The sequence below is a fragment of the Solanum dulcamara genome, chromosome 5 (assembly GCF_947179165.1).
Source record: "Solanum dulcamara chromosome 5, daSolDulc1.2, whole genome shotgun sequence".
NCBI lineage: Eukaryota > Viridiplantae > Streptophyta > Magnoliopsida > Solanales > Solanaceae > Solanum > Solanum dulcamara.
In genome coordinates this window covers 19,079,145-19,104,285 of record NC_077241.1, presented here as the reverse complement: position 1 = coordinate 19,104,285, position 25,141 = coordinate 19,079,145, and the positions used below count along the sequence as shown (strand labels likewise).

The following is a 25,141-nucleotide window of genomic DNA, read 5'->3' as shown; positions in this document are numbered from 1 at the left end:
ATGGATGTGTGGGCATACCAGGAGTGACAGAATTAGAAATGAGGCTATTCGAGACAAGGTAGGAGTGGCTCCGGTGGAAGACAAGATGCGTGAAACGCGACTGAGATGGTTTGGGCATGTGAAGAGGAGAGTCTCAGAGGCACCAGTGCGGAGATGTGAGAGGTTGGTCATGGATGGTTTCAGAAGAGGTAGGGGTAGGCCGAAGAAATATTGGGGAGAGGTGATCAGATAGGACATGGCGCATTTACGACTTACCGAGGACATGACCTTAGATAGGAGGGTGTGGAGGACACATATCAGGGTAGAAGGCTAGTACATAGTGGCATTATTCCCCCTTATCCGTAGGCGTATTAACGCACTATGATTTCTTGTACTCTGATTTATGTTATGTATGTTATGTTATCTTATGTTATTTATGGTATTATTTGACAATATCTACTGTTTTTTGGTGCTTTGATTATACTATTGTTTGGAACTCTTCCGTTATCTACTTTCCTACTTTTAATATTCTTGTCTGACCTTTTTTCCTATGATTCTTTTGAGCCGAGGGTCTTTCGGAAACAGCCGTCCTACATTAATAGGAGTCAGGTCTGCGTACACTTTACCCTCCCCAGACCCCACGATGTGGGATTTCACTGGGTTGTTGTTGTTGTTGTTGTTGTATTTCAAACTTCGGTGTTGAAACAAAAAAATCAGTCTGGTGTTTCTATTCACAATTTTGGTAGTGATAATACACGTAAATACTTATCATCTCAATTTAACCAATTTATGTCTTCCCATGGAATTCATCAAACATCTTGTCCTTACACTACACAACAAAATAGGGCCGTAGAGAAAAAATAGGCATATTGTTGAGACTGCACGCACTATTCTCATACAAGCAAGTGTTCCATTGCGTTTTTAGGGGGGACGCAATGCTCACCTCTTGTTATTTGATTAACAGTATGCCTTTCTCTGCTATTCAAAATCAAGTTACACACTCTGTTTTGTTTCCCAATCAACCTTATGCTCTCTTCCACCACACGTCTTCGGGAGCACATGCTTTGTCCATATACTTTAGGAAAAGACAAATTAGCTCCCCATGCTCTTAAATGTGTCTTTCTCGGTTATTCAATGGTACAAAGGGATATCGATTCTTCTCACTTGATCTCTAACGATACCTTATGTCTGCTGATGTTACTTTTTTTGAAGGTCGGCCCTACTTTACATCCTCTTCTGCTGAACACGTAGGCATTTTTGAGGTTCTACCAGTTCCATCTTTTGGGGATCCCGCCATAGTCTATCCTTCCATGTCATCTCCTATAACTCCATTTTCCTCCTCTGCACCTCCACCACTATTGACCTATCATTGTCGTCCGCACCTAGATAATTCACATCTACTACCGAAATCCTTGCCTATTGAGTACTTGTCTACACGAAGTCCTTCCATTGCCACTAGAAAAGGTAATTGCTCTACTCGTAACCCTCAACCTATCTATACTTGTTTGAGCTATCATAGTTTGTCACCGGCCCATTTTGCCTTTGTATCGTCACTATCATTTGTGTTTATTCCTAAGACTGAATGTGAAGCTCTTTCTCATCTAGGCTGGCAACAAGCTATGATTGAGGAGATGTCCTAACACTCTAATGGTACTTGGGAGCTTGTTCCTCTACCTCCAGATAAATCTACAATTGGTTTTTGTTGGGTATATACAGTGAATGTTGTCCCCGATGGACAGATTGAGTTCCTAAAAGCTTGACTAGTGGCCAAGGGTTAAACACAGATTTTTTATCTTGACTATGGTGATACCTTCTTTCCTGTGGCCAAGATTTCTTTAGTCTGTTTCGTCATTGGTCTTTCTATCAGTTGGATATTTAAAATTTCTTTCTTCATGGAGATCTCGAAGATGAGATATATATGGAGCAACCACCTGCTTATGTTGCTCAGGGAGAGTCCAGTAACATGGTGAGCAGACTACGACAAGCACTATATGGCCTAAAGCAGTCTCCTTGAGCTTGGTTTGGGAAATTTAGCATGGTTATTCAGGAGTTTGACATGGTGCGAGGTGAAGCTGATCATTCTGTGTTGTATTGTCACTCTGCTCCAGGTTTGTGTAGTGTACGTTGATGACATACTTATCACACAGAATGATGATGAAGGAACTACCAAATTGAAACATCACCTTTTCCAACACTTTCATACTAAGGATCGTTGGTCGATTGAGATACTTCTTGGACATTGAAATCAAGAATTGTCATTCATTGAGAAAGTATGCACTTGATATTCCTGAAAAAGATAGGGATGACAGAATGTAGGCCTATTGATTCTCTAATGGACACAAATGTGTTGTAAGTCAGTTCTTGAATTCTCATTGTGACAGTCATTGGAATGTCGTTATTCACATTCTTCGATACATAAAATCTGCTCTAGGAAAAGGACTACTCTAGGAAGACAAAGAACATGAGAAAATTGTTGGATATTCAGATGAAAATTGGGCAGGGTCACCCTCTAACGGAAGATCCACTTTTGGATATTGTGTTCTAGTTGGGGAAAATTTTGTGTCTTGGAAAAGTAAGAAACAAAATATGGTTGCTAGATCAAGTGCAGAAGCAGAATATCGAGCTATCGCAATGGCAACAAGTAAACTCATATGGATCAAACAACTACTAAAGGAGTTGAAATTTGGAGATACTAAAGGAATGGAACCTGTGTGCTATAATGAAGTTGCACTTCACATTGCATCAAATCTAGTGTTTCACGAGAGAACCAAACACAGAGATTGATTGTCATTTTTTCAAAGAAAAGGTACTATCAGGAAACATCGTCATAAGGTCCGTACGGTCATGTGATCAGCTTGCAAACATATGCATCAAGTCCCTAGCAGGTCCCAGAATGAGTTATATATGTAACAAGCTTGGCACATATAATTTGTATGCACCAGCTTGAGGGTGAGTGTTAGAATCATGAGAATATTCTATAGCATATATGTAAATATAGTAAGTAGCTTGATTTACTCCTAAATTTACTCCTGTTTTAATTAGGTATTGATTTGTATTGACTAGGTATTGTCTTTATTTTTTAGCACATGTAAACTTAGCTATTTAAACCCCAATAGCTTGTGGGAATAATAAAAAGCTCAGTTCTCCCTCAAACTCTTGTTTTCCCACAAAAAACAATTGACAACAAAATATTTTAACATGTCCTACTCATTTAACATGACAATTTCCAAGTCTAAGAAGATCAATTCATCATAATGTCCATACAGAAAAACAGAAACTATTTTGAACCCACGAATGCAATTGCACATGTATTCAGAAATGTCAGTTGTAACCTCAAGAAAAGATATAAAGGTATGTTGGAGTTAACTCACAGGGGTAGATCCCTCTAATGAAACCCTTGCCCTCGAAAAGGACAAGTTTCCAGCTAAGAACGAACCCCCTCTTTCGAAAACTTTCTGGGGATTACGCACTTCTGCTGGCCACTTATGTACAGAAGAATCAGTTGTAGCGACCCACATGCTATCACCATGTAATGCTAACTGCAAAATTGGGTGATCCTTTGTACAAAGCAAGACACTTTCCCTTGTTGCCAAATCTGTTAAGTACAACTGCAAGTACAACCATTTTCTTGTCAAGAGGATGATTTAGTAAGCATAGAAGTCTAAGAAGTTAGGAAAAGAAATCGGCAAGAGAAAGCATGTTTGATAAGTTGTAAGAGTCCACTTACAGAGAGATCTCTTCCACCACTATAAACATGACTAAATGTTGGAGGGCTAGCAAGTGCCCATACAGAATCAGTATGCACAGCATACGAATGCACACACCTCTGCTGACCCAGATCCCATAATCTAATCATTGGAGGCAAAGTAAAATTCAACTCTGATATAAAACAAAACGTGCAAATAACAGATGCAAGATTTGGACAGTAATGAGTGACTGAACTCATAATAAATATGATGAATATAGTGAAGCCAGGCATTGTTTATTGCATGTTTCTCATCAACTTAGCAGTACTTACAGATTCAACTACCCACCACCCATCCCTTGTATGATGCAATCACTCCTTACCTAATCATGGAATCAGAGGACCCAGATAAGCAGAACCTACAAAAAAATACAGGATAAGGCCATCATTTGAAGGAACCCAACAAATCACATTTACAAAATACAGCAAGCATTAGTGCTCAATCTTCATATGCAATAGTGAACTGTCAAAAGCCAAAAAGTATGGGAACTCAAAACCAAGAAATAACAGGTAATAACCCACATGGGATAAATAAAAATGTTACTTTCTGAGGGCTTAGGTGAAGACAAAAAACATTTGGTCTCTATCGAAAGACAATGATAAAAAAATGAAAAATATGTTTCTACTTTTGTTGGACAAAACACAAAACAGAAAAACAATTTGGCACATGCATCAAAAACAATCTTTCTCTGGGAAACATAGTATATATACTGATATACAAAGTTTTCTAACTAAAACACGAATAAAATACATCCAGAGCCCAAATGATTAATTGCTTATCCAAATTTGAACATAAAAAGGGAAAAAAGAAATATATACTCCCTCTGTTTTAATTAAGTGTCTTAGTTTGACTAGGTACGGAGTTTTAAGGGAAAACGGAAGACTTTTGAATTTTGTAGTTTTAAACTAAAAATATGTGTGATGCACCAAAATGCCTTTAAATATTGTGGTCGAATGTTGGAATTACAGAGTCATAAAATATTGAAAGAGACATTCTTTTAAAGAGATTAAAAAGAAAAGTAAGACACTTAAATTGAAATAGAGGGGATAGTTGCATAAATGTGGGTTACAAGTGTAACCTGTAAGGTCTTGTAACGGAAGACAATTGCAGCAGAAAGCATACAGTTTGTGGTAGAGAAAACTGCAGTTAAATGGTCGAAATGGCCAAAGAGGGTCTCAACGTAACCTAACCAGCTAGCTAATCAAACTGGAGATGGTTGCTTTTTTTTTTAACTAAATTTTATAAATTTAGTCATTTCATGTCCTTTTGTGTTTTTTCTGTGGTGTCTTTAAGTTACTGTAATTAGTAGTACCTTTGCTGGTATCTTTAGCTATATATTAATTTAATTTTAATTATTCCACAAGTAGTTTCTATATTCCCTTGTAGATCAAAGCATGGACTTTGTGACAAATAAGACATATGAAAAGAATATAGAAAATGTATAGCTTGATTATTCCCTCAAGCTACAGGGTGTTTAAATAGTGATGTACACCTGTTCATAAATAGGAAGGAATATCAAAGTTACATAGTTATAGGAAATAATCTCTAACTGATTCTACTTTCTATACAACATTTTTTTAATCTCTCTTATATACCCCCTCAAGGAGTTGCATACAAGTCGGATGCATCAAGCTTGCTATATATATGATTAGTTGGATGCGTCAAGCTTGCTATACATATGATAAGTTCCAAGGTCCAGCACAAGACTTGGTTAATATATCTGCAAGTCAATCACTCGCCTTTAAGAATTTCGTTAAAAAAATCTTCACAGATTTTCTTTTGGAGAACAGTAACACTAGTCTTCATAGAGTTTCTTTTTTCTGAGAAAATTTCTATTTGCTTGGTCCTCTCCTGAAACAAAGAACATGATGCAACATGAGTGTAGCTTGCTTGTCACAACTAAGTTCAATCTAACCAATTTTACCAAACTCTAATTCTTCCGATAGTTGTCTGATCCATACGAGTTTACAGATTGCTATTGTTATATTCCACTATTCTAATTATATACTTAATCTTGTGACTGAATTTTCTTCTTACTATGCCAACTAATCCTCCAATTAGAATGCAATATCCCAAAGAAGGTGCCAACGAGTGACCCTGCACAATCTGCATCTACATACTAGATTTGCATACAATAATTCTCTCTAGCACATATTTTATATACATAGAAGGATATGAATTTTTGCACTCCAGTGACTACATAGGAAATCCAAGAATTCACTTACAATGCTCACCGAGAAAGCAATGTCAGGTTGAGTCACAGTGGTATGATTTAACTTACTAACCAACCTCTTATATCCTCTACGATCACAGAAGGAGGCTCACCCTGACCTAGTAAAGGCTTAACAATTGGATCTATATGAATGTAGATACCTCCAATCTGTCATCCTAATCTCTTAAAAGTATCAAGAGCTTCCTCAGTGAAACGACAATATCTTATTTGGATTGTGCAACCTCCCTCCACAAGAAATACCTCAACGGAAGATCCTTGCTTTGCACATGCTAGAAAAGATTCTCTCTCACCAACGAGTATGATCTCGCATTTATTGAGGTTAATTTTAAACCCTTAAACCACCTAAAACCAAGTTAACACTTGTCCAAGGTAGTCCAGTTGGATCCCATCAGCATCACAAAACACCAAAGTATCATTTGCAAATAAGAGATGGGTGGCCGACATGGTGCCAACACCACTAACCGCAGCCTTGAAACCCTTGATATGACCACCCAAAACAGCTATGTACATCATCCTACTCGAAGCTTCCATCACCGAGATGAAAAGCATAGGTGGTAAGGGATCTCCCTACCTCAAACCCCTACTTCTACCAAAAAAACTAACCGGATTGACATTCACCAAAACCAAGTATCTCACAAAAGAGATGCAAAAACTGACCCACTTCCTCCATTTCTCCCCAAAGCCCATCTTCAGTATAATGAAATCCAAGAACTTCCAATTACATGGTCATAAGCCTTCTCAAGATCTAGCTTGCACAAAACAGCACTTGTTTCTTTCTCGAAGCTACCACTTAATTAGCCACCAAAGTTGCCTCAAAGATTTGTCTTCCTTTGACAAAAGCATTTTGCAATGAAGAAACGGTCTCGTTCAAAACTCTCTTAAGTCTATTAGAGAGCACCTTAGAAATGATCTTGTAGATGCTTCCCACTAGACTATTAGGTATGTAGTCCCCGATGCTAGAAGCCCCTTCCTTCTTGGAATGATGACAACGAAAGAAGCATTTAAGCACCTTTCAAATTCAGCCCCCTCCTAAAACTCAGCAATAGTACTCAACACATCAAGTTTGGCTGTTCTCCAACAATGTTGAAAGAAAGCCAAAGTGAAACAAACTAGACCTAGGGCTTTGTCTACCGCACAACCCTCAACCCCCACCCGTACCTCTTCCTCCTCAATAGCCTTCTATAACCACTCACTATTTAACCCTCCAATCTGATTGAAATCCACACACCCCAAATAAGGCCTCCTATTTGCTTCCCCTATAAACAATTGTTCATAGAATTGAACAATAGCTCCCTTTACTTCCTCTTCCCCCTCATATGCAGGGGCGGATCTAGCATGTAATTAGGGGGTTCATCCGAACCCCCTTCGGCGAAAAATTATACTATTTATACATGGTTAAAATATATTTTTATGTATAAATAGTAGATGTCGAACCCCCTTCGGCTAGTTCGTGTGTCTACTTTTTCAGATTTTGAATTCCCTTATTAAAAATCCTGGGTCCGCCACTGCTCATACGTCTCTCCCGAAACCTCCACGGACTCTATTAGATTCCTCCTCCTATTTTCAATTGCTACCCTATGAAAGAATTTAGTGTTAGAACCCCCATCTTCCAGCTACAAAGCCATCGATTTTTGTCTCCAACTAGTCTCTTGAGCCAAAGTCAAAGAAGCTAGCTCCCATTCTAAAACTTTTTCTTCTCTTTTTCCCTACCATCTAGCACCCTTCCCACCTCTATTCTTTTTAACTCCCCCACCTCATTCCCAGTCTCCCTAATTTTCACTTCTACCCTCCCAAACACTTATTCCACACCCTTATATCATTCTAGAGCATTTTTGTCTTTTTACCAAGTCTGAAAGATGGTCTACCCTCCACGTCATAGTTGTTCCACCGCCCGACTGGCGGCTACTTTATCTCAAAAAAATGTCCCTCGAAGCCACATATTCTTGAATTTGAAAAGAGATCTCATCCTTCTGCTTAAACCACCGTCCAACATGATAAGTGAATGATTGGAGGTCAACCGCAGGAAAGAGGATATTGGATCACATTTGGTGTCAACTCCTCCCAAGAAGTATAAACTAGAAATCTATGAAGCTGAGATTTGGAAATTGATTTATCTAACCTCAACCATGTGAAATTAGCACCTGCCAAAGGCAAATCATAAGAAGATGGTTATCAACTTCTGAAAACTCTTCCATAGCCCTAGATATCACCCTACAACTCAAATCTCTTCTCTAGGAATCTTAGTGTTAAAATTCCCCTACCACCCTATGAATCTCCCACCTCTCCATACATGCCCCTAATTCCTCCCAAAAAGTAACCATAGAACGCTCCCCTACCGGTCCATCCACCTCCCTAAGGCCCCATTCCACCCTGTTTCAAAGTTCTTAAACCTTGCACCCATCATGAATTCCCTTTTGTTAACCTCCAAACATTCCAGTATTCTCTCATCCTAAAGAACTAGTATTCCTCCCGCATTCCCACGGGCTGGAACATAGTCATACTTCACCCACCTTCTTAAGCAATGGAACTTGCAACACGCCTGGTACCATCTCCAAGTAAGTAGATGCCATGAATCTATCAAGTCTTGATTTTGATGTGGAATCTTACTGAACCATATGAAATCTGTCCCTATCAACAGGAGATCAATAAGGCATTGGTTATCAATAAACTCAGAGAACTCTTCCATGACCCTAGACATCATCCTACAACCTATCCCTTCATCTGTTCATTGTATTGTATTAAAAAAATTCTCTAACAACCAAGGTATCTTTCATACTGCCAAAGTGGCCATCTCTTCCGGAAGCTTTCCTTCGATCCCTCCCCCCATGTTCCATACACTCCCCCAAGTCTCCACTCTTCACTCCCGAGGATTCTTTATACGGGCTGCAACCATGAACTACCCCTTACTTACCTCCACAACCTCAAATTTTCTTTTTTCTCATATTATTATAGTACCCCATGCATTTCCTAACATCAGCACCGAGACATACTTCCTCCATCCCCACCATAATCATCTAGCAATCGCATTTGTCAATTCTGTTTTGGTCTCTTAGAGACGCAAAAGATCCGGCCCTCATTCCCTATATAAATTTTGACAAAAATATTTTTTGACATATTATATATATATATATATATGTGTGTGTGTGTGTGTGTGTGTTGCGCTCGTAAATACAAAATCTATGGGTGATGGGGCACACACCTTAGCACCTTGACGCCTACACTAAAGCGCCAATTGAGCATCGTGAAGCACACTACCTAAGCCTCAGCGACCTTCAAGGTTTAAGTGTGCTTTAAGCAAGCCCTTAAAAACACTATCTACCACCCTCATAAGTGGGAGGAAATGAACAACATTTGTTCCTCTTTGTATTGCTTGAGTGTCAAGTAACATGCATCAATGATACTTGGCTAAACCTATGTCCAAATCCATCTTCCACCATGCTTATCGGAGTATATCAACTATGTATAGTAGTTGGAAGCCAAATGCTTCTAGATGAATAACAATTGGAAATGAGAGCCTAAAATATCGTTATAGCATCATTTTTTTCCAACATACCTGCCAGTAGAATCAAGAAGTAGCGCCCTAATATTATCTGTATGACCTTTTAGCTTCATGGTCTTCGAACCAGTTCTTGGATCCCAAACACGCACAACCTTAAAGAAACTCAGAAAGTTGTTATTTCTACAGCTGCTTTGGTAATTTAGGAATTGTATATTTTGAAAGATAAAAAACTAACCTAACTACAAGAATATACCTTTTCAGTTCCACCAGAAACAAGAAGGGATCCACTGTCATTCATTGCCAATGCATATACTGACTCCTTATGGCCTTTTGCAGACACGGGAATATATCCTTGTGACTGGGAGTGCAAGGAAATGGTGTTGCTCGAACTATTAGGGTGGATGCTTGTAATGGGCAGTGAACTTCCTGCACCACTGACACCATTAGAACAGTCTTCCTCAGTTGCATCATACTTAGATGTTGGGGAAAGTGCACCGTCAAGGTCCCATATGTAAACCTCACCACCAAGACCAGCAGATGCAACAACATTGCTCTATCATTAATGATAATGACATGGAGTCAAGAAAGTAGAGTTAATTAAATCCGCATTCAGCCTGAATATTCAAGTCCTACTTTCAAATGGAAGTTAATGATTCACTGCAATTTTTACAATGCCAACAAAGTTTTGCAGAAGAATTTACATTTGTTTCTGCTGAAGCAAGGCAAGTGACATAATCAGAGTGCTGACGAAATGTCTTGGTAGAAGATCCCTCAGATAAGCCATTCCATACCTGATGATCCAACAGAAATTTCCCAAAAACAAAAGAATTTCAGAAAACAAGTTGTGTAGTGAGAAGTAATAGAAATGCATGTAAAAAATTGTGAGCAAATAGGAATACCAAATTTAGAAGCAAACATAAATACCTTGACAGTGGTGTCTGAGGAGCATGAAACCAATGTGTTATTGCCTGTAAGAACAGCATCATTTACCTGCACAATTTATGAATCACAATACAACTGCTAAGTTATGCATAAGTAACATAACAAACAAAATATGAAAACAGCCAGTTATACAACAAAAGATTTAGCATTTGGAGGACAGGTCAATAGCACATCCAGACTTATCCAAGGGAACGAGAAGTTCCCGTCGAACAGACTAAATTTCATACTAAGATGGGCCACTGCATAAAGTACTTGAAAATAGTATTTGGTGACCTTTATTTGAGAAATAGGAAAAACAAAAAACAAAAAAAACACTATCTGGTGCAGCCTGGTCAAAGTCAACTGATTCTTATGTTACCATATGGTGTATATGATTTTATCTAGTTGATGTCGTTAAACTGATGCTAGTGCTGTGGGATTCAAAAAGCTAGTACAATACAAGACCTAGAGAGGAAAAAGAATTTGAACAGTACCCAATCAACATGCGACTCAAATGTAGCACAGCAGGTGGCACCATCTTCAGCCAATGCCCATCTCTTTAAAGTGCCATCTCTGCTCCCAGTAAACAGATACTCAGACCCACCGGGTGAGGACGACTTCAACAGAGCCAAACAATTTACACCTGCACAATGCTGAGACAGAAACGCAAAGAAACCACAGTAAGCAATCACTGAACAGAGTATTAAAAATGAACGACCAAAATAGAACTTGTTCATGACTCACAAGAACCACAAAGTAAAAAGAATAGTAGGAGGCTTGCAAAGATAACAGCTAGAAAGATGCAAAATTCATATAGATTGCCAGATATATCCATGAATGATGAACTAGCCAGAAATTCTCAAGAAAAGGTGAACAATCTTCAAGAAAACAGGTTGACAAAACAACTTATATTTCAAAGTCACTACATCTTTGGTAAAGTTAAAAGTACCTCTTCATCAACAGAAGCTCCAAATGTGAAATATCATTAAATAATATTTGGTTCATTTTGTTCAGGAACCTTCACCCCCTCCTCCCCTCCCCCAATGATATTTTGCTACAAACAAAGACAAGATACAGAGAAGAGACATGGGAGATCAAACAAATGACAATATAATTTTCAAGAAGATGCAAGAATAAAAAGGGAGAAGTTAGTCTTTATCCAAATCACTATAATGATACAAGCTATATAGACAAGCTAAAACTTAACAATTTTGAAAAAAGAAAAGAGTATTTCAAAGGAGGCGAATCCTTGCATTGTTTCAAGTTTCAACACGGGCTACCATTACTCTACCAATATGACACCTTATCAGGTTGTGTATGGAAGGGAACCGCCACCATTGCATCCGTTTATTCCTGGTGAACTAACTTGCTGGTCTTGAAGCAACTCTTGGCCCTTCTGAAAGCTCAATCCCGCATGAAATCCCGAGCTGATTCCAAGTGCCGTGATTTGCCTTTTAGTGTGGGTGATGTTCTACTTTGTCTACAGCCTTAAGATCAGAAGAATCTAGCCAAACAGCCTAATGATAAGCTTTCTCCTTGGAATTTTGGTCCGTATAAAATTGTTTGCAAAGTAGGTCATGTTGCCTATGGACTGCAGCTACCTCCATCAGCAAAGTACATCCAATTTTCCACTCATTGCTTCGTCCCGCTCATGGCTATTTCGATTTTCCATCCCTCCATCTTTACTGCTTTCTGCTGATTTCAAATTTACTGTGGAGACTAAAAATTTTGTTGCACCGTTGGGTGAAAGAATATGAGATTCCAGCTCTAGAATTACTCTTTCAATGGCATCATCATACTGCTGAAGAAGCTAGATGGGAAGACTGTGACATACTTGCTGGACAGTTTCCTTCCTTCCGCCTTGAGGACAAGGCATCTTTTTAGGAGGAGTGCACTAATACAACCCCACCTTTGAAGACATACTTTAGAAGGAAGCATGAGAGGGGAGATAAAAAATTGGGCAGCTTGACCAAGTCCACTTCCTCATGTGAGATGTCACCAAGCAGCCAGATCAAGAAGATACTGCCTCCTTAATTGTCTCCAGTACGCTGCCACTATTCCAGCACATTATCACCAATAACAACATACCCAGTGAAATCGCACTAGGTGGGTTCTAGGGAGGGTCGAGTGTACGCAGACTTACCACTACCACGTGAGGTAAAGAGGCTGTTTCCAAAAGACCCTCCGCTCAAGTGCATCAAACCCAAGTAAAAAGAAGAAACAATGAACTTCCAGCCCATTATCACCAGCCCAAATCTCAGATTTTCATGGACTTTTAGAATTTTCCGGATATGCATTCGTGTTTTTATCTTGTTCCGGCCTTAATGAGGGAGTCATGACACTTACTGTGTGGCGAGGAAATCGTAGCCCACATTCTTTTTTTTTTTTTTTTTTGGGGGGGGGGGAGCCTGCATTGACTGTCATCGTAAGAACAAGCTAGGTTCTCCCTCACTCCAAAAAGATTATTGGTGAGCTCCGTTTTTGCTACCCATGGAAAATTCATTACTTTTTTTATTTATTTATTTTTATAACCGTAATATATGGTCCAGCTTGAGCGCACCTCGATCTTCAGTTTATTCTTTTATTTCTTTTAGTTTGAGTAATAGCCAGAGAATACATGTCCTGTGCACTCCGCTCTACTTCCATATAAAGGCTTCATGAACAGTGCACATTACTTTTGGGATTATGGTTACATTCTCACATACATACAGTTTATATAGTATGAGAAGAACTTTACTTTTTCCTTGAAGTTTTAAAGTTTTATCAAAGAAAGTGAGAAGAATAATTTCAGTTAACAGAGCAGAATTTAGTTTTAATATGAAATGATTACAAGTTAAGAGTTGTATTAAATTCCACAGGATATCGTGAGTAGATTAGTAAAAAGAGAGTATAAAAGCTAAGAAAGATCACTCAGTCACATAAAGGCACCGGGTGTCAATCACAACTCTATCAGAAAACAGGTCATGATACTTGTCCTCTAATGACAGACTCACTCTCAACTTGTCAATATCATCCAACTCTACCACAATGCCAAATATGTATCAACTTAAGATTCATTCTAATACCTTCTACAATAAGTCATGTCTAAAGTTGGGGGGGGGGGGGGAACCTCTTTAGAAGACCTAAATAGCAGACCACTAGCTATGACAAAAGACTTAAATGCAAAGGATGCATATAAACTAAAAAGACTTAAATGCAAAGGATGCATATAAACTAAAAAGACTTAAATGCAAAGGATGCATATAAACTAAGGTAAACTTGAACAAGCTTCAAGAAGTTAGCCATTATTTTACATTGATTCTACTGTGCAGCTTCTTTTTCTTCCTCGGGAGATTGTCCGTCAGTCCAACTGAACATAGATAAAAACACACAAAGAGATAAAGAGAGAAAGAAAGAGTGTGTGTATGTTGTCTTGTGCTCTGGCAATGACATTCCAGACCTATAGGTTCCTGGAGGACTGATGCACATTTTGATTTTTTCACGTGAATGGCGTTAGATACTATAAGTAGCATAAGAAAGTATCCCCAAAGGCTTTGATTCAATGACAAAGGTAGCACTGCGCAGAATGTGTTGTAGCTGGTTGGAGCATGTTGTAAGTTCAAATCCTAGCTAGTGAACCGAGTCTAGTATTTAAATGGAAGAGTAGAGGAGAAACCCACACTACTATTCCACGCTAAGCGCATGTCATGAGTTCGAATCCTAGCTAGTGAAGCAAACCACTCTTCCAAAATTTCAAACCAAGAGAGATTGATTATTTATATAGGACAGTTGCTAAGAATGTAAAACCTCAACTAAGATACTTCGCCTTATAGTATCACGGCTCATCACATCCAAACAATAAATATCCACAAATTCCAGAAAAGACTTAAAAAGATATCATCTGGATAACTTTACAGAAAAAAGCCTCCAACTTCAATGAGAAATACAATTGATGATCACATGGGTGATGCTCCAGAAAGAAAAAACAAATGGTAAGCAAATTAAGGGAAACCTAAAAAGCCCCATTTAGGTGTTTATTGACTATTCTACTAACTTCTACTCTGCTGAGTTCAGCTTTTGCAGATACTACTGCACATGTATGTTGCTTGAACCTCCAAAAAAAGTTGCCACGCCCATGTCACATCCTCCATTGCATAGCATTTGGAGGATCTGACACACACCAGACAGTACTTTTGAAGAGTCGAAGCAACCAAAAAAGGGAAAACAGATACCTACACAACAGAAGCTGATATAGTAAGACAACAGTCACCTTAGTGTCATCCGCGTCATTTAAAACATAAGTCAACCTCTTCTCCTTCCGACCCCGCACCGAATTGGATGTGTTGCCTGCACTCGCTACACGGTGCATTGCAGATATCCCTAAAGAAAAAAAAGAAGGGAAAAAGCGGACTTCAATATTCTGTTTGTGTTAGAAGTGTAAATTACTCTCAATCCTAACAGATAATTTTTTATTCAGTTTGAAGCTGAATCTATTTCTTAAACAATAAAGTCAGATTCAAGTAAACTTTCGAACAAGGATCATCTCAAAAAATGTGTGCCCAAAATGAATAGAAAATAGGATCAAATAAGGAGAACGTTTTATTTATAGGCAAGTACAACATTAATCTGCACGTAGAAATCAAATACTAATTTATTTTGAGCATTATTTGAGATTGTTGATAGAAGGAGAAGTGAATAGAAGAGCCGGAAAATCAACCTACGTCATTAAAATTGCACAGAGCAGCCGCTTTCAGTCAGCAGAAAACCTTACTGGAATATTTTTCAGGTCTATCCACTAAAATTCCATTTATCTTCACGGTTGAGACAGTTGGAAAATGAAAGTAGATTTAAGTATTGGTAGTATTCTGTGAGTTCGACCAATACAGGAAAGAGAGAGAGAGGGCTCTTCTTCTTTAGGGCTTTGATAGTTTTGGGATTGAAATGATCTTTTGATTCTCTTCTTTATTTTTCTCTCTCCCAATTCAAACGCAAAACCTTCTCAGTTGCTCAAGCCTGTTTGGATGGTTGTTATGAACAGGAGTTTGGTGGGCTGTATAAAAATAATGATAATTAGACTATATTAGTATGTTTGTATTAGTTATGCAAAGATTGTTTTTTATGCATTATTTGGTTTGGTAAATTAAAAATAACATGCAATGTATAATTTATAAAAAAATATTTATTTGTACAAATATAATGGAAAAAATGTACAAAAGATTTGAAGAGGTAATTGGGTCTTTGGCCATAATAATACATGCATTAAAATTCTTGCATTATTAATAACATAGATTTCCAAACAAGGTGCTACTAATGCACAAAAGATAATGCATGCATTATTTCTTCTAATACGCTCTACAAACAACCTCTTGTATTATTATTACTTTAAATATCATGTTTATTTTATTTGTTACTTAAATTTTATTATATTATATAGTTAAATTTATTGTTACGTAACGATAAAAAATCTTATTTTGTGTAACAATTGTATTGGAGGGAAATAATCCATACACGTGGCAGAACTCAAGAAGAGCATGTGGCATATGAGATCGAGAAAGAGTATACATGATGATTACATGAATGAAGTGCTTGTATGGAATAGTAAATGGTTATCTTGACCTCAACTCATAATTGGGATCACAAGGTAATCATCATCGAAAAATGGCGAAAACTCGTCGTTGAAGTCAATAAAGGACTCGTGTCCCAAAGATAGAACAAAAGGACAAATATGTTCCATTCGATTCGATTGTGTTTCATTAAGGTCTTTATTTTAATTTATATGTGTAAGACCCTGGAAGTTGGAAAGTCGAAAAAAGAAAATATTGCAGAAGTTGAACTGGTGCATGCTTTTACAAGACAATCTATGGCCCGTAGGAAGACCTACGAGCCATAGGAACACAGTCGTAGGAAGCCTAGACACTTGGAAAATTTTTGAAGTTTATGGGTTGACCTACCAGGACCATCTACGGACTATAGAAGGTCATATGATCAGTAGAAGGAGTCCATAGTAAGACCCCTGAGAAGTTGCAAACTCTAGTAGCCAAGAGTAAGTTCCACGAGAGGTCCTACGGACCGTAGAAAGTTCTACAAATCATATAGTGGATCGTAGAGTGACATTCAGAGACTGGGTTTTGGAGGTTGTACAGAATCATTGGGTTGACAGACTGTAGGTTGTTTACGACCGTAGACTTGAGTTGTAGGACTGATGATCAATTCCAGTAGCTTTAATATTTGTGCATGATTTCTACGGTTGTTTCCGATGACTCGTGGAAGAACTTATGGACCATAGGTCCCGTCAATAGGGTCACTCCAACAGATTTAATCTAGGGTTATTTTGTACATTTTCCATTCTTTTAACTTCTAAACTACGTCAATTTTGGATATTTTGGACGTCCTATAACTACCCAAATCCTTCAAACTCCCCTATTCCCTCTCATACTCTCAAAATTCCTCTAAGGCTTTTCTCTCTCAATCTAGGGTTCAAGTTCAATCTTCATTGTTTTGGGGTTTTGATTATCAAGGTATGTGGGAATTCACCAATGCATTCATTTCACCCATTAGGTCCCAAAAGATCTCTATCTCTCAAGTTCTATTTCACCTAATTCAATTAGAGTTTTTGTCAAATCTTCATGGGTCCTTTTTATTATGAGTCAACTGATTTTATTTTATCTTATTATGCATGATTTGACTAAAATACATGGTTTAAAGTTGATTTCATATGGACCCATGCATTATGCTTTGAATTTCACTTATAGATTATGAACTATTGTTACACCCCGTACTTTTGTACCTTGGAAGGTTCCTAAGTTACTTAAGCTTCTTAAGTTTCTTGAAAGGTTCTTAAGTTTCTTGGAGCTTCTTAAAGCTCTTGAGCTTCTTAAAAGTTACCATGTGAGCCAGATAATCTATAACGCTATCAAATAACTCCAAGGAAGGGAGAATGAGATACCTTAAAATAGAGAAGATTGGAAATAGTATCGTAAGAATCCGGAAAGAGTTGGAGACCAAATAATGAGTCGTAGGACTCGACTTACTTACTTAAGCTACCAACTTGGAAATCTTACGTACTTAAACTACTTGAGTACATACCAAGCTTACATAGCAAGGATTACATAGGTTCGTAAAGCAAGACGAGATTACGAACCCATGAGAAAAAGAAGAGAGAGACACGTGGCAGCATGGGAGAGTGACACGTGGTAGCAGCTGGAGGTTCCACATGGCAGCAGCTGCAATAAAGGGGTGGGACCCACATGCCACGTGGCAGCCCCTAAGTGGAGGAGGTGTGTGTTGGCCCTATGAGGGTTTGACACACGTCACCACTTAAGGCTTGACACATGTCACCTCCTAAAGTGGCCTATATATATATATATAGTTTATGACTTTTATGGCCATATTTATCCTATAAGTTTCATTCTTATCTCCAAAAGTCAAGAAAATTCTAGAGAAAAGAAGAGAAGAGAAACTTAAGCTAGAGAGAAGAAAGAGCTACGGTTTTGGGAGGAGAAAAAGGTAAGTTCTCTAATTCCATTTCGTGAATTAATTATATGGGGTATACCATGAAGGTATGAAGGTGTTAGTAATGTAAATTTATGGTTTGGAGCAGCCCCAAACGGACAACAAACAGCCACGAAGTTTCAGTCGCGCTAGAAGAGCTTCTAAGGCGAGTTTTGGCGAGTTTCGAATAAGGTAAGGCTTTTCCTTTCAATTTGAAGTTTATGATGTTGATATGGGGTATATTAAATGTCTTAAATAAGGCTGGAAGTGGAAAAATTGCATAAGGATGCTTGACGTTAGAACAAACTAAATTGAAGTCGCTAGCGTTAAATCGAAGTTGAGTAGTGTGTGGTGATTGTGGTGCTGCAGTTGCATCTGGTTGGATGGAGTATTGTAGGGATGGAAAGTCTTCTAAAAGGGGTGTGAGTACTACTGGTTTCATCCACACTACCCTCCATTTCTTATTGTTAAAGGTTTTACGAAATAAAGGCTAAAAACTCTATTTTGGTATCGTAGTTTTGAGCTAGTTATTTGGAGTTGTATTGAGTAACGTTGAAGTGATTTAATTGTATATATATAACTTCTGGTTGTCTTTGGTAATATGTCTTCTAAGATTAGCACTTGGATAGGGCAAGTTATAGGGGAGATGCCGCCCGATTTTCGGCAACTTCAGAATTAGTAATAAGCTAGTCGAGGGAAATGGATAAGGAAATGGTTCCTATGACTACTTGGGTGTAGAGTTGGAAATGAGAAAATGAAAGGTTATTAATCTTAGTATTACTTTCATGTTAAATAGGTTAAGGAGATATCGAGGCAAGCTGGGTTACGATTAATCCCTAAAGAGGTATGTGAAGCTACCTTCTTTCTCTTGGCATGTTTTTGGCATGAGTAAATAGAGCTATCCTTCTTTTCCCTTGGTATGCTTTTGACATAAGTACCACATGATGCACGCTTTAGGGAGTATCTCATCTATAAAGCTCCGAGCAAGATTTATGATTCTTACCAACTTCCTAATATTAGAACTTTCATAATAAAGGAGCTACGACTCTCAGTCCTTCTATATGATGGAGGGTAGTAAGTATGTGAAGCTAACTCCTTTTTCTTGGTATGTCTTAGCACAAGTATGAGATGTGTATGAAATTTAGGAGTAATTCTGTTCTTAAAACTCCAAGTATGGTCCATACGTCTTATTCACTTCTTGATGGTAGAACTCCTATACTAGTTGAGTTATTACCTCTCAAGGCTTCTATGTGATGGAAAGTAGTAAGTACGTAAACTATCCTCTTTTCTCGTTTGGCATATCCTAAAAGTAAGTGATATGTATACAAGCTGGGGTAATCTCATTCTTAAGTTCCGAATAAGATTCTTGTCTCTTACTCATTTTTTGATGTTAATGCTCTTATGGTAGTTTAGCTACTACCCTCGAGCCTTCTGTACGTAAAACAGGAATTAGCGTGTGGAAGTCCATATGCTCACAAACGCTATAGTGACTCATGTCCTTACTTTGATAAGCTCCTATTCCTAAGGAATCTATGACGACCAATGCCTCTGATTTCATAAGCCATTTGGCATTACTTGACAAATGCCTATGATTCCTGAGACTCTAGTTGATACGACCCCTAATGACACTTAAAAGGGCACTTGGGATAAGTACCATTCTGAACCTCAAAGGATAGTCTAGTATGATTGTTTTATTGAGTCTCAGATGATAATGTGATGACACCGAGTCCCATAAAAGGTCGAATATGGTATATGATAATTATGACACCGAGTCCCATAAAGAGCCAGGTACGATATATGATGATATGATAACACCGAGTCCCATAAAGGGTCGGGTATGGTATATGATAATATGATGACACCGAGTCCCATAAAGGGTCGGGTATGGTATATGTATGCAATGATATTATATGATATGTGGATCGGACTGAACGTTCCTCGGCATTACTATATAATATGTGGATCGGACCGAACATTCATCGGCATTACTATATGATACATGGATAAGACCAAACGTTCCTCGGCATTATTATACGATATGTGGATCAGGTTGTACGTTCTTCGGCATATACTTACTATATACATAGATCGGGCTGTACGTTCCACAGTGCTAATAATATATATGTACTTATGATGATAGAATGATGTAGATGGTACACCGAGTCCCCTAATGGGTCGGGCACCATATGTGATGGTAATATATATGACTTTCTTTTATACGATGCGAGTACGGTAAATGGTTTTATGTTATACTTGCCTCCTGTATCCCTACGCCAACTATAATTTCCTTATGATGTCTATGCTTTACATACTCAGTACATATGTCGTACTGACCCCCCTTTCTTGGGAGGAGGCGGCGTTCATGCCCGTAGGTACAGATACACACCTTGGGAATTCGTCAACATAGGAGTTCCACTCAGTAGTTCAGAAGCGCTCTATTGTGCTGGAGCTTAGTTTTGGTATTAACCCTCGATGTATATATTTATTTATTCACGGGTACGGCAGGGGCCCTGTCCCGCCTTTTGTTACTCTTCTTACTCTTAAAGGTCTGTGGACATATATATGGGTTGTGTATGAGTTGTATATGTATGTATGTGTACCGTGGTGGCTATGATAAGTCTCGTCGGCTTATATGTTATCCTGCCTGTTGATGTGCTATAACTTAAATAGGGGACATATTTATTTACAGATAGCAGGGATATACGTGAGTGCCTAGTTCGGGCACCCGTCACGGCCTACGGGATTGGGTCATGACAGCTATGATCATGAATTTGATAGAGGTTTATGCATGTTTTTATGAAAATGATGAAGTATATTTAAATGATGCTTTGAGTAAGTATCAATGATTTATGAAAGGTTTTCTCACAATATGAAATAAATTATAATTTAGATATTTAGAAAGGTAAGTGTCTATATGAACTACGTTATGAATCATGATTTGAAAGGAGCTACTCTTTTATGATTTTATGATGAGGATTGGTGTATGATTATTGTGTTTCCTAATGTTATGTTTTGATAATGGACTTTATCTATTCCGTTGGGATTTGACTTAGCAACGAGAGGGCTTTGAGGTGGAGGCTTGGTAAGGGAGTCTCTACTAGCAACATCTAATCTCAAACTATGTGCTGCCATAGGTTGTCTTAAATAACTTAGCTAGTGGATCGACAATAGCATTCATAAAATGATACAGAGTCTACCTTTAAAAGTAGCCTTTCCTTTTCATCGTAGGAGTTACACCAAATTTCAAGTTATAGCTCACACAGTCTTATTATCAATTAAAGTTAATATCCACAAAATGAACTACATTTTTCCTTAAAAGCTTTCACTATGTCTTTTAATGATTCATTGACCTTATCTCATGATTTATGATTTTTCTTTTAGACTGAAAAATTATATCAAGGAATGATTGGCTTATTACTATACTTAACAGCCAGTCGACCAGACATAATGTTCAGTGTATGCAAATACGCCAAATTTCAACCCGCACCAAAGGAATCCTAGTTGACTGCTGTAAAAAGGATTATTCAATATCTCATTGGAACCTCTGAAATGGTATTATGGTATCCTCACTCATCTAATTTTGATCTAATTGGGTACTCATATGCTGATTTTTCAAGTGATAAAAATGAAAGAAAAAGTACTAGATGAACTTGTCAAATTCTGGGACAATATTTAATATCATGGCATAGCAAAAAGTAGACTTCCATAGCATTATCAACTATTGAAGCTGGATATCTTGTTGTTGGAAGTTGTGGCACTCAATTACTTCGGATGATGCATGAATTACTTGATTATGATTTATCCTATGAAGCTGTTCCTATTTTTTATGGCAATACTAGTGCAATTAGCTTATCTAAATATGATTTGCTTTGGTTCAAAATAGGTTCTTTCGTATGATTACTCTTATATTCTTGCTTCTACTATTTTAATGCTTTATTACCATTAAAATACATTTGTTTTACTACTTGGAACTTGGAAGACGGATAGGAGATAGAATACCTGAATATAGGGAACATGTTTATTCTAGAATTGCCTAGGATAATTCATGTATAGGATGCCCATCACACATACCTATACACCATTTTTGGTTACTATACAGGATGATAGGATTAATGCATGTTTGTTGGTTTATGCTTATCCCTACTCAACGATGTAGTTAGACTGTCAACAAAGGTAGATAATTAGAGGTAGAAAGACCATGATTGTAATATCAACCCTATGAATCACTAATTAAAAGACCCAATGGATGCCAACGTAATGAATATTAGGCCTGAAATCTCTATGTGCTAAAACCCTGGAATTCTTTCTTAATTTAATTGAACTTCTATAACTATCAAATCATTTTTACTATTATTTTACATAGGTTAGAATAAGACACCACAAATCTCAACTCTCTGCAACACACATAAGCAATTTAATACTTTGAGAAGCTAGTAAGTGCCTAAATAAAGTCCTTTGAGTTCGATAATCTGGCTATGAAAAGAGTCGCTTTACTACTTGTGAGACCGCATACACTTGCATGTGATTTGGTAGCAACAATGGCGCCATTGCCAGGGACTTTAAATTTGGCAATCGTTTCTCTTAAAAGTTTCTTAGCAATTTGTGGTAGTGTTAACTACTTGATCTTTGCTGTGATTTCTTGTAGGTATCCTTAAATAGGCACACTGGAAAGAAATGGAGACATTGTAGAGATGCTAGCTGAGCCTGAGAGATTGTTACATCAATAAAAGAGGAGAGCGGCTGCTCTATATCCAGTTGAACAAATCAACCTAGAGAATAATCAGGAACTACTCATGGTGGTACCTGCAAATATGGCTGCAAGAACTACAAGGGATGTAGCAATCCCTCAAACTACAAATATTACCAATAACATCTAGAAACCGCCTGTTAGAGGTAGATTTAAACTAAAGAAGAATATGGTGTAACTCTTGCACACTAATGGCTAGTTCACTGGATTGCCATATGAGGATCCACAAGTTTACTTGCAGAACTTCTTGGAGATCAGTGACACCTATACACCAACTGGAGTATCACCAAACTATGTAAGGCTAACCTTGTTTCCATTTTATCTATTGGAGGAAGCAAGGAGGTGGCTGAAGACAGAGCCACCAAACTCAATCACTATTTGGGATGATTTAGCCCACAAGTTTCTGATTAGATTTATCCCGTCATGGAAGACGTCTAAGCTAAGGAGTGAAATCTTGAGTTTTAAATAGAAGGTTGGAGAAAATTTGTACCAAGCCTGGGATAGGTTTAAATCTTTACTTATTAGTTGTCCTCACCATCATCAAGCTACTGAGGTGTTGGTCCATTCCTTCATTGAATGGTTGAAATCCAACACCAAAATTCTTCTTGACACTGCTGCAGGTGGACAGGCTCTAGAGAAGACTTATGATAAGCTCTTTACACTGCTAAATTGCATATGTCAAGGAAATCTTGAGTGGAATAGAAGAAGTTCTAGACATATAGTCCAAAAATAGGCAAGTATGCTTGAATTTAATGCCGTGACAACATTAACAACTCAGATTGTAGCAATGCAGAACATGATGTCTATATATTCCAACAACTTGGCATTGGGGCAGCAATATGCTCTAGTGAATGTAGTACATCAACACATAACATGGTGCGAGGTGTGTGGTAGCAGTGAGCATATGTCTGAATATTGTGGAGATAATCTGGAATCGATCAATTTTGTAAATAATGCACAAACTGGTGGAGGCCAAAAAAACTATGGTAACCCTTACAACCCCAATTAGAGGACCATCCAAACTTCTCTTAGGGTAGAAACCAACAAAATCAGCACCAAGGACAAGATCAATACAGACCGCAAGGAGAAGGACAACATTATAATCAACAAGGCCAAAACAGCCATCAAGTAGGAAGTTTTGGTAATATGAGTGTGGAAGACATGTTTAAAAAACTCATGGATGACCAAGCTAAGTTAGCCGTTGAGGTTTTCAATACCATATTACAACTCAAAACTTAGAGAAATATGTTGAATAGTTAGCCAGTGCTCATAACTCTCACCAGCAAGGTGGTTTGCCAGGTAGCACTGATCCAAACCCTAAGAAGGTAAATACTTTAAGTATCCAAAGTGGAAACCCATTAGTACTGTTGGCTCCACAAAGCAAAGTTAGTAAGGGTAAAGTTAAAGTGACGAATGTTGAAGATGCTGAGCCTAACTTGCCAAGAGTTGTTTATGATCCAAAGGAAAAACTACCTCCTTCATTTCCACAAAAATTCAAAAAGAAGAAGGAGGAAGAGTATTTTAAGAAGTTCATAGACATATTAAAATAGGTATAAATTAACTTACCTTTAATTGATGTCTTGTAGGGTATTCCAAAATATGCTAAGTACATCAAAGACATAGTAGCCAACAAGAGCAAGTTGGCAGAATATGAGATGGTAGCACTTACTGAAGAGTGCAGTTCAAGAATTTTGAACAAAGTAAAGCTCCCAGCTAAGTAGAAAGATTCAGGGAGTTTCACATTACAAGTAACCATTGGTAAGTGCATCAATGCGAGAGGTCTCTGTGATTTGGTTGCAAGTATAAAATTGATGCCCAGATCTATGCTTAAGAAATTAGGCCTGGAAGACCCTAAACCGACTACAATTTTGTTGCAATTGGCTGATTATTCTATGGCTAGGTCATATGGTATCATTGAGGGTGTTTTAGTCCAAGTGAGATCCCTTATTTTCCCTGTGGACTTTGTTGTTTAAGATTTTGAGCTTGTCACTGAGGTCCGTTTCATCTTAGGACGTCTATTCCTATCGATGGGAGGAGCACTAATTGATGTAGTTATAGGTAGATTAACCATGACGGTACATGACAAGGTTGAGGTGTTTGATGTATATCAAGCATTGAAACTACCTGCAGTTTATGATGAGTTGTCTGCCATAACTGTCATTGATGAGGAAGTAGAAGCTCAGTGTGTATTAGTGAAATACCCCTTAGAAAAAGTGTTAGTCGGTCGAGATATTGAAGGTGACACGAAGCAATAAAGCTAGCCAGCATGTTACATATTCTAAACGTGAGTATGTGGAAGAAAATTGTGGAACCATTAGACAGAGTATTGGATCCTTCACCCAAACTATCTCTAGAAAAAGCTCCTAACTTGGAGTTGAGTCCACTTCTAGCCTATCTCAGATATGCTTTTCTTGGTACCAATGATACTTTAATTGTAATTCTTTCTTCTTGTTTGTCTTAAGTGCAACTCACAACATCCCTAAAGGTGCTTAAAAGGTGGGAAAAGGCGATAGGATGGCAAATGGCTGATCTACATGGTATTAGCC

At 37.9% G+C, this 25,141-nt stretch overlaps 1 protein-coding gene and 1 non-coding gene across 3 annotated transcripts in view; both read right to left on the bottom strand.

Moving 5' to 3' along the window:
• The window catches only part of LOC129889076 (uncharacterized), a 52,464-nt gene extending 37,076 nt beyond the window's left edge, over nt 1-15,388 (bottom strand). Inside the window, exons 1-10 of one of the 2 annotated variants that reach the window (XM_055964199.1) lie at nt 15,075-15,388; nt 14,628-14,737; nt 10,873-11,031; nt 10,382-10,447; nt 10,159-10,248; nt 9,711-10,010; nt 9,512-9,609; nt 4,048-4,083; nt 3,707-3,827; nt 3,351-3,587 (exon numbers count right to left, since the gene is read on the bottom strand). In XM_055964199.1, the coding sequence (XP_055820174.1) occupies nt 3,351-3,587; nt 3,707-3,827; nt 4,048-4,083; nt 9,512-9,609; nt 9,711-10,010; nt 10,159-10,248; nt 10,382-10,447; nt 10,873-11,031; nt 14,628-14,726 (1,206 nt within the window). In that variant the 5' untranslated portion in view covers nt 14,727-14,737; nt 15,075-15,388. The remainder of the gene's footprint in view (nt 1-3,350; nt 3,588-3,706; nt 3,828-4,047; nt 4,084-9,511; nt 9,610-9,710; nt 10,011-10,158; nt 10,249-10,381; nt 10,448-10,872; nt 11,032-14,627; nt 14,738-15,074) is intronic. The other variant, XM_055964200.1, reaches the window with a different exon arrangement.
• Nucleotides 15,389-23,031: 7,643 nt separating this feature from the next.
• LOC129890893 (small nucleolar RNA R71) lies at nt 23,032-23,138 on the bottom strand. The gene has a single exon (XR_008767081.1). It is a non-coding gene; the product is annotated as a small nucleolar RNA R71 (small nucleolar RNA).
• Nucleotides 23,139-25,141: the final 2,003 nt, after the last annotated feature.